This window comes from Bos mutus, chromosome 6, assembly GCF_027580195.1.
Source record: "Bos mutus isolate GX-2022 chromosome 6, NWIPB_WYAK_1.1, whole genome shotgun sequence".
Taxonomy (NCBI): Eukaryota; Metazoa; Chordata; class Mammalia; order Artiodactyla; family Bovidae; genus Bos; species Bos mutus.
Genome location: NC_091622.1, coordinates 115,753,291 through 115,769,478, shown reverse-complemented (window position 1 = coordinate 115,769,478; position 16,188 = coordinate 115,753,291). Strand labels below are relative to the sequence as shown.

The window sequence follows — 16,188 nt, the reverse complement described above, 5'->3', positions numbered from 1 at the left end:
GGGAGGGGCCCCGGATGCCCAACTGCCCACCGAGACCCGGCTGGGTCAACAGCCACGGTGGGAAGCCTCACACACAACAGCCCCCCCACCCCGCCGCCTGCCAGCCCTGCAGCAGGCAGACTGCAACTCCGCAAAGGCCTTCCTTCACAAACTGCACACACCCAGCAGGCTTCTCAGCTTCTCTTGGAAAAGGCCAGTTCATCCCTGAACCGAACCCAGAATGTTGACAGGAAGTTTCCAGATAAACTCACTCAGGAAAGCTCTGTATTCACAAGGACTGCTTCCCCACAAAGAAGGGGGGGATAAGGAAAGTTAATGACCCCACCCCCTAGATATGGTTTGGGGGTGCAGACAAGAGAGCTCTTCCTGGGGCGCACGGCCGAGCATGGGAATCCCCGTCCACCTGGCAACGCGACCCACCCGCCGATCCATTCTTCCCCAAGGGTGGGAAACGGTGCATCCTCCCTGACGGCGGCGGTCAGGCCCCCGCACCGCGCCGGGCCCTCTCCCCTCAGCCCAGCCACCATGGATAGGGAAAAAGTTCTAGCCCAGCATGAACACAAATATGGAGACTTCTGATGAAAATGAAGACCTGGTATTCCGAGATACTTCACATTCTTAGAGTTAACTCTTTCTTGAAAGTTTCTCCCTAAACAAAAGCAGAGACACTTAGAAATCCTAAACACCTTCCAGGGAGAAAAACCACAATAGTGCTTAAAAGACCGCCTTAAAGAAAATAAAAGGAAGAAGTATGAGAGCCTGCAAATAACCGTCGTAGACATCAGGCTGGTCTGGTTTTTCATTCAACTTAGGTAGCTATTCATGATTCAGACATCAGAAATTGTAAGCGTCATATAAGAATACTTTAAAGCATCTCCAAATGCCTTTTGGAACAAGAACGAGTATTTTTGGTTTCAGAATGTTTTCCATTGCACTGTGATGAACAAGAAGCTCAGTGTTCAGTTTTAAACCAAAGCAGGGATTAAATCAAGAATTCAGTTTGAATTGCATATCTATCCAAATACAACGGCTGAAAAAACCCTCACGACAGGCAGCAACCTCTCTCAGACACACCTTCCCACACCCAGCATTTAACACTTCAACTCTTTCACACCCAGAAACCTCCCAGAACCGACTCCTGCTCACTTGTACCAAACGGAGGGAAAGCATGAACTTCAGCTCACAATCTAAGGCCAAAATAGGAGCTTTGGTTTGAAAAATGAAAAGCTACTACTAGGGTGACCTAACATCCTCCAACCCTTCAAATAATCAAGATATTTAACCCCAAAGACAGAAGTCCAACAAGGGACTGCCGCGCTCAGGCTGATCGGCCTCAGGGCAAACACAAAGATCTCAGACGGAGATGTGTCTTGAGTCCAAGGGTCAGACAACAGACCGAGACACCACAGTAAAGGAAGGAGCAGGACCAGATGAAACACCCCCCGACTCTCCACCTGGCCCTGCCCAGCCCCGGGGCCGGCTTTGGAAGGGCAGAGCTGTCTGTAGAGAGGGAAAACTCGGGACTCAACTCTCAATTCTGGGGCACAATCTCAAGGGCAGAATCATTCCCCACTCCTAAAGACTTTTCCCTAAAGTGAAGCAGCGAGGGCCACTGGAATTATTCAGCTGCAGATGAAACAGAGTGTCCACACTGCTTTTGCGGCCCTTCCAACAATATGTTACAGTCAGGCAACCCTGGAAACTCCTGGAGATGGTGAAGGACAGGGAAACCTGGCGAGCTGCAGTCCATGGGGTCAAACAGCAACAACAACCCTGGAAACAAGGCCTCTTCCACAGCCCCGCCTGGAAAAAGGATCCCTGACAGTGTTTTCAGAAACAGCAGAACGTTACTATGATACGTTGTCTCTTTTCACCCCTGCCCACTGAAAAACGGTTCTGCTGCCCACCCCCAAAGTGACCTTCTGAAAGTCTATTTGGTTTTTCCTTAACTGGGGACAGAAGTCACACAAACAAAAAGCCACTCCTTGTACAGACATCGTGTTCAGAGGCGGCTCCCCTCCCCTGGCCACCTACACAGCATCAACCCGGAGGATCAGAGCCGCTGCTGGGGGTGGGGGTGAGGGGACTGCAGTAAGAAGAGGGCTGGGCTGGAGGCGGCCAAGAGCAGGGAGGCCCCAAACCGCAGGCAGCACCTGAGGCACCAGGGTCTCCCCAGCACGCGGCCAACACAGCTGCGAACCGACGGGGAGGTGGGAAGACGAGCGGGAGCAGGGCTGCAGCCGCTCGGGCAGGAGAGAACCTGAATTCCCCCGGTGAGGCCAAGGCCAAGCAAGGGGCGGCCCCAGGCTCCCTCAACCCTCAACCCTCAACCCAACGGCGACCCCGCCGGCGATGACGCACGAGCCCCTGCGGTCTCTGAACTCGCGGCCGGACCTCGGGTGCCCATCCTCCAACAGACGGCGGCTGACCCCAAAAGAGCGCCAGGAGACCACAGATTTCAGGACCGCCCCCTCGCCCCGACCCTGAGATACAACCCTCGATGGGGGAGGGGGGCGGAAAACCCAGATCCAGAAAAGTGGTCAGCCTTGGGGTGAGGGTGTCCCTGTGGTCGCTCAGCCCCACTGTGGATGTCCGAAGCGCCTAGAGATGACCACTGGCACCACCCCGACCAAGAACCACCCCCCACCCCAGCCAAGACCCCAGCGCCCCGGCCCTACCGCGGCACCGGTCCCCCAGCGTTAGGCCCCGGAAAGTCTAGGGTGCGCCCAGGACCCCAGCACCCGGCTCGGGCGCACCGCCGCACCCCGACGAGCTCCGGCCGCAGCGGACTCGAGCCCTGGGCGAGCGGCAAGGGACGCAGCGCCCGCAGTGCGACTGGCGCAGCCGCCAAGGGCGGCGCGGGGCACGCTGCCCAGACCCCGACCCACGACCAGGGAGGGGCGCCGCGCCGGGAAGAGCTCGCCGCCGGCCTCTCTGAGCCTGCGGCCCCGGGCGCACTCACCCTCCGCCGGTGGGCAGGAGCATCCCCTGGGTTCAGCGCAAGCGGGTGGGCACGGGACAAGGATACGCACGCCAAGTGGGCCAGACGCGGATCGGTCCTGGTTCGGGAAGTGGGATGGGGACCCGCTCCGGACACAGACAAGGAGGGGTCCCTCCGGGCCCCGGGAAAGAGACAGATATGAGGGCCCGCTCTAGAACCTGGAGGAAACGCAGAGAGGGTCCGTTTCGGATTGCAGGGGGGGCCGGGTGGGAGGTATATTCTGGGTCCAGGATAACGGGGAGGGGGCGCAGAAGAGGAACGCAGGAGTCATTGCCGCTGCAGCGAGGGGGGCTTGAGAGGTCTTTCCGGAACCCAGGAGAAGAGGCGGGGGGGTCTGTTCGGGCTGCGGGCAGGCCACCACGAGGTGCAAGCTGGGCACACGCAGGACCCGACTGGGAAGCGCGAGGGGCCGGTTCTGGCAGCCGGCAGGCGCGGCAGCGAGTGCACCCGGGTTCGAGGGTAAGAGCAGGAGGAGTCTGCACCAGGCGGGGTTGGGGGCGGGGGGTACCCGCTTAAGTCTAGGCTGGGGGGAAGGGCGACCGTGTTTGCAAGTCGCCGAGTAGCCGGAGGGGTGTCGGCGGCACCGCGGAGAGGTCGGTCCCGACCGGGAAGAGGGTCTGCCCGGCAGCGCTCACCTTGGGTTTGTACAGCCACTTTCGGAACCTGTTCATCATCGCCGCGCCAGCCCGGCCCGGCCCGGCCCGGCCCGACCCCGGCGGCCCTCACCTCCGCAGCGCTGCGCCTGGTCCCGGGTGCGGCGCGGGGCGGACGCGGGGCCGGGCCGGGCCGGGGTCCCGTGAGGACCCGGGGGGCGCCGGGCGGGCGGGCGGCAGGTGCGCGGGGCAGGTGCGCGGCTGGAAGATGCTTGGAGAGCGGCGCGCGGCGCGGACCCGCGGACAGACGCGCGGACGGACCGGGCACTGGGGCGCCGGTGCCTCCCCGCTCACTGACACCCCGCACCTCCACCGGCCACCGCCGCCCGCGCCACACATGCGCCGACGCGCTGCGAGCCCCCAGCCTCTCCTCGAGCCGCGGAGGCCGCCCAATCCGCGCGCCGCGCCGCGCCGCGCCCCGCCCGAGGCGCGCTCCCCCGCCGGCGACCCGGCGCGCCCTGCGGCGCCGAGAACTACAAGTCCCGACGGGCATTGCGAGGAGGTGGGGCCCTTGAATGGGGCGACCTCTGCCGCTCCGCGGGCGCGGTGTATTCTGGGGGTTGTAGTCTTCCCGCCCACGGCCCCGAAGCGTGCAGCGGTTGCTAGGTGACGACGGTCCAACTGCATCCCAGCACCGCTCCTGCCCAAGGGGTTGCAGAGGTCCAGGCGGAGCACAAGTGCAGAGGGCGGGACCCACTGCTGTTCCCGAGCCCCCTCGCTGTGCGGCGGTCGGTGGCGAATAAGGGAGGTTCCGGAGCACCGGCGGGGCCTAACAGGTACGCGGAGTAGGGCAGCCTGAAAGTGGGGCAAAGCGCGTCCGCTCAGCACAAGCACCTCCCACCTGCACTTCCCTAGATCTGCAGGGTAGTTCTTTCTTGCTTCCCGTCTTGCTTTCGCTAACCTCCTCTTCTTCTCAACTCCTTGATTGAAGTTAACAGTGCTTTTTTTTTCTTTTAATTATCTCAACAAGAGATATATTTTAAAAAGATATTCTCCCGTATTCACTACTTCCCCCAAACGTGCCCTAATTTGCATCCATAAAAACAATCAAAAAAATCTGAGAATCTGTTAAGTGCTAGTGCTGTGCTCAGTCGCTCAGGCATGTCTGACTCTTTGTGACCCCATGGACTGTAGCCCGCCAAGCTCCTCTGTCCTTGGGATTATCCAGGCAAGAATACTGGAGTGGGTTGTCATTTCCTCGTCCCGGTGATCTTCCCTGGGGATCGAACCCGAGTCTCCTGCATTGGCAGGTAGATTCTTTACCATGAGCCACCAGGGGAGCCCAATAGTTAGGATTAGGTTCAGCTTTATGCAAAACGTCATAGTGACCCAGACAAGGTTATTAATGTTTCCAAAAAATAGGCCCATGGGGAGGAAATCATGGGAGATAGGACACCCTCAAAAGTCATCAGGGAGATCTGGGTTCCTCTAACTTGCTCTTCTGCGGTCTTTGCATGTTTCCTCATTGTCCAGAATTGCTTCCTAAGTTACTGCCATCACCTCCTGAGTCCAGGCAGGAAGATGGAAAAGAGAGGAAGTGTATGCCCATCTTTTACAAGGAGACCTTCTGGAAGTCTCCAAGACGCTTCCACTTCTTGCCATACCCAGATGCCAGGAAGGCTAAGAAATGTCCTCTTTCAGTTAGGCAGCAATGAAAGTGAAAGTGAAGTCGCTCAGTCATGTCCAACTCTTTGGGACCCCATGGACTGTAGCCCACCAGGCTCCTCCGCCCATGGGGTTCTCCAGGCAAGAATACTGGAGTGGGTTGCCATTTCCTTCTCCAGGGGATCCTCCTGACCCAGGGATCGAACCCAGGTCTCCCGCATTGCAGGCAGACGCTTTAACCGCTGAGCCACCAGGGCAGCGATGGACCCAACTAAAAATTAGGGTTTTGTACTCAGGGAGGAAGGAAGAGAGGAGATTGAAAAGCAACCAACAAAACCTGCCACACGGTCCGAGCATGACTTAGCAGAAATCCTTAGGAGACTGGCTTTAGTCAGAATTTAAAGGCAGGAAAAGAATGTATTTCAATTAGCACATATTTGGGAATCTATGTAAATTAAGCCTCTCTAGTGACCAAGACAGCCATTTTACTTTTTTGCATTTCTTTTCCATGGGGATGGTCTTGATCCCTGTCTCCTGTACAATGTCACGAACCTCATTCCATAGTTCATCAGGCACTCTCTCTATCAGATCTAGGCCCTTAAATCTATTTCTCACTTCCACTGTATAATCATAAGGGATTTGATTTAGGGCATACCTGAATGGTCTAGTGGTTTTCCCTACTTTATTCAATTTAAGTCTGAATTTGGCAATAAGGAGTTCATGGTCTGAGCCACAGTCAGCTCCTGGTCTTGTTTTTGCTGACTGTATAGAGCTTCTCCATCTTTGGCTGCAAAGAATATAATCAATCTGATTTTTGTGTTGACCATCTGGTGATGTCCATGTATAGAGTCTTCTCTTGTGTTGTATGCCGAAGAATTGATGCTTTTGAACTGTGGTGTTGGAGAACACTCTTGAGAGCCCCTTGGACTGCAAGGAGATCCAACCAGTCCATTCTGAAGGAGATCAGCCCTGGGATTTCTTTGGAAGGAATGATGCTAAAGCTGAAATTCCAGTACTTTGGCCACCTCATTCGAAGAGTTGACTCATTGGAAAAGACTCTGATGCTGGGAGGGATTGGGGGCAAGAGGAGAAGGGGATGACAGAGGATGAGATGGCTAGATGGCATCACTGACTCAATGGACATCAGTCTGACTGAACTCCGGGAGTTGGTGATGGACAGGGAGGCCTGGCGTGCTGCGATTCATGGGGTCGGAAAGAGTCGGACACGACTGAGCGACTGATCTGATCTGAGTGACTGAGAGTGTTGAACCAGTGTGTGTCTGATGGGATTATGGAATTTAAATCTCCTCGTGTAATGTCATTTCTGTCTGTAAAGGATTTGATAAGAAAAGACTTGGTCCAGCCCACCTTTAAAGTTTCCTTAAAAATGAGACAGTCACGGCCTGATCACTGGAGTTAAAATCAATATTAAAAAAAACAATAAGCTTGGGAATTAAGTCTCACTTACCCACATGTATGATTTTACACCATTAAAATAAAGCTGAGGTGCTAAAAGCACGCATCAGAATTGGATGAACTTCAATACCTATTTCCTACTCAAAGTTGTGACTATTTTGCCTGAGATTCTAGGCTAATTTCAATTGGAATGCAGAATTGAAGTGCCTCTTCCCGCGTCCACCTTTACAGGCAGCCCTCTGTGGCAGGTGTGGGGTGCCCATTCCCCAGCCCAGGAGCCCACAGGCCCGACCATGAGCCAGAATTGAAGGGGGGCCTCTTCTCTGTATCCTCCAGGTCTCTCTGGACGGGGAGGCCTTGGATGGCTCTTTTGCTCCTCCTTGATGTGCATCATCACCAAAGGGCCCCTCAGGTCATGGTATTTTCAGAATGTTCCAGCTCCAGGACAGTAGGGGAGGGAAGGGGAGGGGAGGAAAGCCCTCCTGCCCAGGTGCTGTTACACACACACACATGCATATACGTACACATACGCATACACATACGCCCACACGCATACACACCCATACACACGCATATATACATATACATACACGTGCACACACACATACACACCCATACACACGCACCCACATACCACATACACACACATACACCCATACATACATAGACACACACACACACACACACGCACACGTGCTCTCTCAGTGCCCACATCAGGCACAGCAGGGATCCCTTTACCCAGTCCCTCCAGGCTGAGCGTGCCCCAGGGCAGCACCCCAACGTGACCGCAGCGCGGGGGAAGGAGAAAAACTGATACTTGACATTGCTTTCATAAAAATAGACTTTTTGCCTAGGTTCAGGACTTCCTCGTGAGCCCTGGCGTTGACTGTTATTTCCCTCATTGTGTTGACATGGTGCCTCTTCCATGCAGTTCCGAGATCTGGTGGAGTGGGTGGTCAAGAACTTCAGACCCTAGCCTGGGCCTCAGTGGGTCCCATAGGCAGGAAACGCTCCTTGGGGATGAAGAGGCTGATCCCCCCTCCCCGAGGCCAGGTGGCTCTCTTCCCCGGTAACCTGCCTCATGAATGCCACTGAGGTATCTATTACTGTCCAATTAAATGAGACAGTAGAGCTGAGCTCTGTTGAATTCTAGAACCTGTGGAAGCCAAGGCTTAAAAAGCATCGTGGTCTTTGAGTAGGTCTCTCTCTGGATCATAACTCTTGTTATGATTGAAACAGCAGATTGAAACCCAAGAACCACTTAGCATGGTCGGTCCTTGAGTACGTGTTTACACTCCCTCATTCATTCCACAGACAGTTCTGGGGCTGGTGCTGAGGGCCCGCTCGGGGGGAGGGCAAGGGACTCGGAGGCGACAAGGCAGACCCTGCACCAGGGGCTCACGGGAGCTTAAGGGAAGTTGGGACAACTTTGGAGGAGGCACAGAGAAGGGGAGAGCTAAGGGAGGAGGAAGAAAGGCTTCACAGGTGGTGATATTTGAATGGGGTGCTGAGGGGTGCCTAGGAGCTCAACAGGGAGAGGAGAGAGTTCGAGTTTCTGGAGAGACATGTGATGGGGCTTCTGAGCCAGCGAGAAGCCCAACCGGGCAGGGCCAGGGTGAGGACTGAAAAGAATCCAGGGACTGTGACCCGAGCCTAAGGAGGGGGGCATGCTGAGGAGGCTCTGCCGCATCCCGCAGCAGCTGAGAACTCGGGGGTGCTAGTGATGGCTGGAGTGGAAGGAGATTCCGCGGACTGGAGGCCGCCCCTCACAGACCTCCCGCCACCCCGCCCCGAGGTGGTGACGGGTCCTGGTGGTGCCGGCAGCTCAGGAGCACTTGGCTGCAAGGACCGGTGTGGAGACAGGAGCTCCCGAGCACCCCCCGAGCCTTCGTGGGTCGTGGCCTTTGCTCACGTGGCTCTGGATCCACCGACCCTCCTGAAACGTGATCTCCAGGGCGGGCGGGCACTCCCCCGGGCCCAGGGCTGCAGGCCAGTTCCAGCACATTTCTGAGGCCCACAAGGCCTTTCCTCCAGCCCCATTTGGGATGGGCCCCAGCCAGCTTCTGTGTCCACGCACGGCAGAGGCCAGGCCCAAAAGCTGGCCCCAGGAGCCAAAGGGCCCAGTCAGGCCTCCATGCGGGGTGGCGCAGAGCCCAGGTGTGCAGACCCCCGGCAGCTCAGCGCTGCCCTCCCTCTCCTGATGAGGGTAGGCATCAAAGCGCCGGAAAAACTGCTCAGGAAGGGGGCCCTCGGCCTGCCCCCTACTTTCACCTTTCTGGAAAAACCTCCGGCTTCCCAGTGCTGCGCCTGCCCCTTTCTGGGCACACTCCCCAGGCTGGGGGACAGGGCCTCCCTGTCCATCTCCCACGGGTACCGGGAGTCAGCTGCTGGCACCACCAGGACCCGTCACTGCCTCCGGGGCCATCATCCTTTGGGGCTGGAGAGGGGTTCCCTGGGGCCTGGTGCCCAGAGTTACTATCGGGGGGCCTGGGGCTGCCCTCATCCAGCCCTGCCCCTCCCTTCACCTCCTGCCTCCAGGGCCCCTGCCCTGCAACGCTGGAGATTCTCTTCATTACGTCTCTCCTGTCTTTCGGAAACCCCCGTCAGGTGGAATGCACAGCAGGTCTCTTGGATGGTTCTCGATTTCTTGGTGGTTTTTCCCCCACTTTTCTCATTATCCTGTTCTGCTCTCTCTTCTCCACTGTCTTTGCCTCTCCTATTTACATCTCCCGCTCTGCTATCACACTTTAATTTCCAAGAACTCTCTTCTCCTCAGATGCTTTGTGAACACCGCATCTCTCCCTCTCTCCGAGCTGGCATAGTTGTTTGTTTCTGGATTATTCCCACTGTTCTCGCACGTCCTTTTCGGCGGGCTTCTGTTTCCGTGTTTGGCGGCAGAGGCTCTCTGCGGCGTCTGGTGGCACTTGGCCTTCGCTGTCTTTAAGGTGATGGTGGGGGGCCTCACCCAGAGGGCCGTGATTGGCTGGGGCTGGCCTCTCACTGGGGAGCCCCGGGGTTTCACCACTCGGTCTCCAACCTGCCAGGACCTAGGGCTGCGGGCTGCTCTCGGGAGCCTGTCCAGCTTAGTGGAGGGAGGAGCGGCCTTGCTGATAGCTGGTGCCAGGGAAGCCAGCTGCGTGGTGACCCAGAAGCTGCTCAGTCAGCGTGGAACCACAGGGGCTGAGATGGGAGCTCCTTGGGGTTGGCCACCCTGCTCTGAGGACAATGTGGGGGTCCTGGGGGGCCCATCCCACCCTAAGCAGCTTCTCCAGGGTCTGCCAGAGAAGGCTCTGAGCGAGCCAGTCTGCTGGAGCTGCTGTGTTTCTGGAATGTTCAGGCCTGGCGTCTTACCTGGGTGCTGGTTGTCATTGTTGTTCAGAAGCCCAGTCACGTCTGACTCTTTGCAACCCCGTGGACGGCAGCATGCCGGGCCTCCCTGTCCCCCACCATCTCAGCACCAGCCAGGGTGCTGGCTACCTCACCTTTACAGTGGAGACCTGTGGATTCTTCTTGCCCCAGGCTTCTGTGACCAGGTGCTCCCCTCCTCCGAGCAGGACTGCTGAGTCACCCGTCACCACGCCCCAGCTGGGCTGAGGGACACTTGGGTGGACTCCGGGGCCCCCACGCTGGCCGGGCCTCCCTCAGGGGTCATCCTGGGACCCTCCCTCGTGGGCGGAGAAGGCTGCAGGGGCTGTGGGCGAGCAGAAGCTGGGGGTGGGCTGGAGGTGAGCCTGGCTTGTGCCACCGGGGCCCCCACTTTGGTCCGGCACCCCTCGCCCCGCGGGGCTGCGCGGTGGACCCTCTGTGGGCTCAGTGATGGCCCGTCACCGCCTGCTGGGCCAGTGGCCCAGGGCGCATGGAGGGCGTGACCTGTCGGGTTTGCCCTTAGGGTCCCACCTGGGAAGATGACCTACTATGGGAAGTGCATTGAGATGGTGGTGAAGCACCTGGACCGATTTCAGCCTGAAAAGGACAGTCCTGAGCAGTTCCTGGAGGCCACGGCTGCCTCCCTGCAGGTAGGGTCCACGTGGGGGCTCGAGGCTCGGGGTGGGGGGCCATGGTGGGAGCTTTACAGTCTCATCCTGTCCTTCGAGTGGAGAGCCCGAGGCGAGATTCCCAGTGGGCCAAAGGCTGCTGCCACGACCCAGGAACATGGCCTGTGACCCAGGAGTCTGCAGGGCTGGCCGTCCTCCCTGAAGGTGGACACGTGCCAGCCTCGCAGGCGTCTCCCCATCCCACCCCGCCAGGGGGGCGTCTTCCCGCCCGGGGCAGGGCTGTGTGCTGGGGCTGTCTGCTGGGCAGCTTGGCCACACCAGAAGGAGCTCCTGGGCTCTTATCCCCAAGCCCCGGAGGTCCCTGTCCTGCGGCCCCCCCTTGACGCACGTGCAGAGAGACCCTGGGCTGAAGTCTCTCTGGACCAGGGTCTGGTCCCTCTGGCACCTGACCCCGCGTCTGTCGGTCTGTCCATCAAGGGCAGGCGCCCAGGAACAGGGCCAGGTGATGATGCAGGTGCTACCTTCAGGACTTCGGGGTGTGGGCCCCGTGGACAGGGCGTCAGAGGAGGCCACGTGCTCCCAAAGAAGGGCTCTGGGGGGACACTCGGCCTGCTGCGCCCCCACCCCTGTCTGCTTTTAAGCGCCAGCTGCAGCCCTCCTCGGCTTAGCAAGGGCTGTGAGCTGCTCCACCCTCACACACCCGCAGTGGGGTGGCCTCTGCCATGCCCCGGGGCTGCCCACAGACCCACCTTCCCCTCCACCTTCATCAGCCCCCTTATGGTGCTGCCGCTGGAAAACCTGGGGTGGAGAAGGCCCTGGCGGTGCCCACAGAGGCTGGAGGAGGCCTAGACACAGAAGCCTATCTCTCAAGGGAAACCTCAGGACCGCTGATCCCCAGGGTGGCTCAGAAAAGGGTGTCTCTGCCAGCTGGAGCCCTGCCATCCACAAGGGCTGGGGCGTGGGGTGTGCCCCGCTCCCCGCACCTCTGCTCCCCTCCTCTCCCTCAAACTCTCCCCTGAAACCCAAAGCGTTTGGAGGAAAGGATGAAAACAGCCAAGGTCAGGCCCGTCCGCGGTCCCTCTCCTTGCTGGTTGAAGCTGGCTTCGAAGCCGTGTCCCTGGAGCCAGCCACCCCCTGGCTGCTCCCTCGGTCTGTCCTGCCTCCCTCCCCTCACCCACAGCTACTGAAGACAAGAAAGGCCTCTTTACTGTGATCCCAGCACCACCACACACAGCAAGACCCCTGGGTGGCCTGACCCACTGCAAGCCCTGCAGGGCATCCCTCACTGCTCAGCAGAACCGACAAAGTTAAAGCCTTCCTTTCTCCAGAATCATTTCAGAATCATTACTGAAAGTGGGGAAAGTCCCTGGGATGGGACTTCCCTGGCAGTCCAGTGGTTAGGATCCATGCTTCCAGTGCAGGGGGCATGGGTTCAAGCGCTGGGTCGGGAAGATCGCCTAGAGAAGGGAACAGCTACCCACTCCAGCATTCTTGCCTGGAGAATCCCACGGATGGAGGAGCCTGGCGCGCTACAGCCGCAGAGAGTCGGACACGACCGAGTGACTAACGCTTTCACAGTGGCTTAGGAAATGAGTCCTGGTTGTCATCTGGGGGGCTATGGCGTGATGACAGTAACTGTGCGAGTCCACCTTGAGGGGGGCACCACGCCCGCTCCACCCCAGCCCAGCAGCCCCCGAACTCTTCCCCGGGTGCAGGTACTCACGCTGGACTGAGAGAGAGCTTCTTCTCCAGGTCACTGGTCCTCTCACACCCTTTCAGAGAGCCATCCTGGGCCCAGTGCAGGGGGCACTGGAGTCTGACCCAGTTTGGAGAGCAAGCCTTTATTTCCAGCTGGGTCAGGACACCGCTCTGGTTCGACCTTTACGACCCCATGGATTGTAGCCCACCATTCTCCTCCATCCATGGGGTTCTCCAGGCAAGAATACTGGAGTGGGTTGCCATGTCCTTCTCCAAGGGATCTTCCAACCCAGGGATCGAACCCATGTCTCCTGCATTGCGGGCAGACTCTTTACCATCTGAGCCACCAGGGAATCCCTGTGAGAGTGACCTTATTTGGAGACCCCGTTCTTTGCAGATATTCATCATGTCAAGACAGGGAAAGGTGGTTAGTGGTGTAGGGCAGGGTGTGGGGACTCTCCCTCTGCAGACAGAAGCCTGGGGATCCTTCCCCTGACACACACACACACACATACACACACACGCGCGCACGCACACACGGAGCAGCCCCCCAGCCCACAGTCCTGATGGCATTCCTGCACAGAGAACATATGTCAGTAGGAGAAGATTCGGTCTCAGATCTGAAAGGGATCCATCTGCCATTGAAAGTTCTCCGGCAGCACCACCGGCCTGAGGCGAGGCTGAGGCATGGGGAGCAGCCTCTCCAGATGCCAGCCTCCGGAGTGGGGGAAGTGGCCCTGGGATGCAGCTGGGGGCCCAGAGCGGGAGAAAGGATGGGGTGGGGCTGCACCAGCAACGAGGCAGGCAGGCCCAGCCCTCAGGGAGGAGCAGGAGCCACAGGGCGCGTCCCACCCGCCCCCTCGTGCTCCGGGCCCTTCTGGCTCCCCCAGCGGGTTAACCTCTCTCTGGAGCAAGTGACCTTTCATTAGGGCATCCTATGGGGGGTGCTGACGGGACAGTTTCCTGGAGCCTGGTGGGCATCACTCTTCCGGGCCACGTAGCACCACAGCTCAGGTGCCAGGCTGGGCAGGCTGGGCACAGAAACATCCAGAGACGGACACGAGCCTTCAGGACAGAGGTGGGGTGCAGCAGAGAGCCCTGAGTCCTGAGTGGCCCTCAAGGAAGAGTCTGGCTTTGAGAGCGAATGCCTGGGGATGGGCGGAGGGAGGAGGAGGAGGGAATCGTAGGAGGCGGTGGAGGAGTTAGTCCAAGAGACCCTGCCACTCGGCAAACCGCAGGTGAGTTCTGAGCAGGGGAATGAAAAGGCCGACAGGAGAGGGGCCAAATCAGGCAGCCCGGGGTGGGGAAAGGCCAGCCCCCAAGCCTGGGGGAAAGCGAGGGGGATGGGAAGAGGCTTGTGCAGGAAGCAGGGGAAGGCAGGGGTGGGCGGAGCCTGGAAACACAGCCCAGGTCCTGGTGGAAAGAGGCGTGGTGCGGTGGCCAGCCCCAGGGAGCCTCTTTCACTTTCTGGTCCACAGTGTGAGAAAGCCTGGGCTCGGGCCTGGGTTTTTGTTTTAATGGATATCTTAAAAAATACCCGATGTACTTTGGATCAAACATCCCAAACCCAGAGGATCAATATGGTATGCAGTGTGGGTATCCCTATGGGGAGACCAGTGACCTCCATCCAGAGAGACAGTCCAGACCTGTCTCACATAGGTAATATAATAGATCTGAAAACATTTTTGTTTAAACTATAACCTTTACGTGTGAAAGCTGTCAATAACTATATATAATTTTTAAAGTCTTTTATGAGATGGTAGCACATTAAACACAGTCCTGCCCTTCTCTCTCCCCACTTGACAAGGGGCCATGGGGATCGCTCCCTCTTGTCGTAAAGCCATGAGCATCCTTTTTGCTGACTGTGCCAGAACCATTATAACCATGCCCTGTGGATGGGATCATTGTTGTTTCCAGCCTGTTACTGTTCTTAACGACCCTGTCCCTCTGCACCTGGGCAGGCACACCCAGAGTCAAGTTCCAGAAAACACACGAGAGACAGTGCTGGCCCTCGTGACTTCAAGAGATCTTGCCAACTGCCCTGACACAGAGATCTCCTTACTGACACTCTCCCTGCTCATGTGATGTGCTCACAAACGTTTTCATCTTTGCCAACGAAACAGGTGGGAAAAGGCAGTTGGCGTAGTTACAATCAGCATTTCTCCCATTATATTTTCATGAGTATTTCTTGTTCTGACCTTCCTGCTCAGACCCGTGTCTATTAAGATACGGTGTTTGGCAGGAGCAACAGCAGGAAAGTGGTGACTTAAAGATATCAGAGGTGTCTTTGCTCATGTGAGGAGCAGTCGGCGGACAGGCAGCCCAGGGTGGCTGCCAGTACCTCTGTGGCACCGTTAGGAACTCATTCTCCTTCCTCTCTGCTCATCTATCCTCAGAATGTGTCTCTTGTCTCGTAGTCACAAAGTGGCTGCCTTGCTCCAGCATTGCACCCAGGTCCCAGAGAGGAGAGGAGAAGGGCAGACAGTGTAAGGCAGGTGCCAGCTGAGTCTGCTTGATGTTCAAGGAAGTTTCTTGGAGGCCACACCTAGCAATTTGCCATCGGATCTCGTCAACTGGAGCCTCGAGCCACATCAGCAAGGGGCCGGGAGAAGTTGAGACAGTTTTCTCCTGCCCGGCAGGAAGGAAGGGAGAAGGGCTTGTGTGTGTGTCTGGCAGCCTTAGTTCCTTCGCCTCCTCTTCTAACCAACTTATGTCTTTGTGTCACCGATTAGCGGGAGCCCCTGGGTCTTGATGACATGAGTTACAAACCCTGGGTTGTGGTACAATCAGCATCCCGGTCCCCTCCCGGCCCTGGAGGCTGCTGCGGCTCTGCGCCAACCCTGGGGCTCTGACCGTGAACCCAAGCACCCGCTGTCAGAGGCGCTGCCGGATGTGTGGAGCCAGCGGCAGGCTTCTGGGTCTCTGGTGCCCCCCCTGCCTGCCCGGGGCCCAGACGCAGGAGCCCTGAACTGGACCAAGGCCCTAGACTGTACCCGGAGCTCAGAGGCCCCTTGGGAGGCGGCGGGGCGGGGGGGTTGCCCTCTGGCCTCAGTGACCAAGGCTGGCCCAGAGTTAGGGGTTTCTGACTCCAGTACTGAGGGCTGCTTGGGAGGGTCTGGACCTTGCCCTGCCTGCTCCGCTGGCCCGGCCAGGAGGACCAGTCTAGGGCTCAGCATCCTTCATGTCACCTGTGTGGACCTCAGCCTCCTCTCCGCCACCCCCCGGCTCAACCTTCCGGGGGTGAGGGCCTGGCATGCGGGCCAGATGGTCCTGCGCTGCCTGGATCCTCGCCTGCCGGCCCCCAGACTCTGGCCCAGCGCAGCCCAGGCTCGCAGCCCAGGCTCTGACATATTACACATGCTCACAGCCCCAAACCCAGGCGTGTGAGGGGATGCAGAGTGGAGTTCCACGGTCTGAGCCAGGAGGCCTCAACGCAGGGAGCGCTGACTCAGGGCGTCCCTAGAGAGCCCTGCTGACTCACCGCTCCGGGCTTCCCCTGACAAAGGCGGGGAGTTAGGGGGAGGTGCCTGGCGCCTGGCTGGGGCTCGTGCCCTCTGTATGGGCACAGCCAGGGGGTCTGGGGAGCCTGAGAGGGAATAGGAAGGAGGCAGGGTCCTGGCTCCTGAGGCTGGAGCTGACCTGAGCGAGGCTGCCCCTCCCCTCCCGGTTGTGCTGCGAGGGGAGGAGCCCCGCCTTGTGCCCACCTGCCCGCGGTCCCCCACGGAGGCAGGGCGGCCCATCCCTTCCCTCGTGAGCACCCCGGCGGCCCTGGAGCCGGGGACGGGGCAGTAAGCACGGTGTGCGCGATCCCGCCAGGTGA

The 16,188-nt window shown here is 58.5% G+C and overlaps 2 protein-coding genes across 2 annotated transcripts in view; one reads left to right on the top strand and one right to left on the bottom strand.

The window, feature by feature from the left end:
- Positions 1–4,117, bottom strand: part of ZFYVE28 (zinc finger FYVE-type containing 28) — a 102,558-nt gene extending 98,441 nt beyond the window's left edge. The window contains exon 1 of the mRNA XM_070372833.1: positions 3,637–4,117. Within this exon, the coding sequence (XP_070228934.1) occupies positions 3,637–3,675 (39 nt within the window). The 5' untranslated portion in view covers positions 3,676–4,117. The remainder of the gene's footprint in view (positions 1–3,636) is intronic.
- A 104-nt stretch (positions 4,118–4,221) lies between these two features.
- The window catches only part of CFAP99 (cilia and flagella associated protein 99), a 39,732-nt gene continuing 27,765 nt past the window's right edge, over positions 4,222–16,188 (top strand). Inside the window, exons 1-2 of the mRNA XM_070372834.1 lie at positions 4,222–4,430; positions 10,565–10,691. Coding sequence (XP_070228935.1) covers positions 10,581–10,691 — 111 coding nt within the window. The 5' untranslated portion in view covers positions 4,222–4,430; positions 10,565–10,580. The remainder of the gene's footprint in view (positions 4,431–10,564; positions 10,692–16,188) is intronic.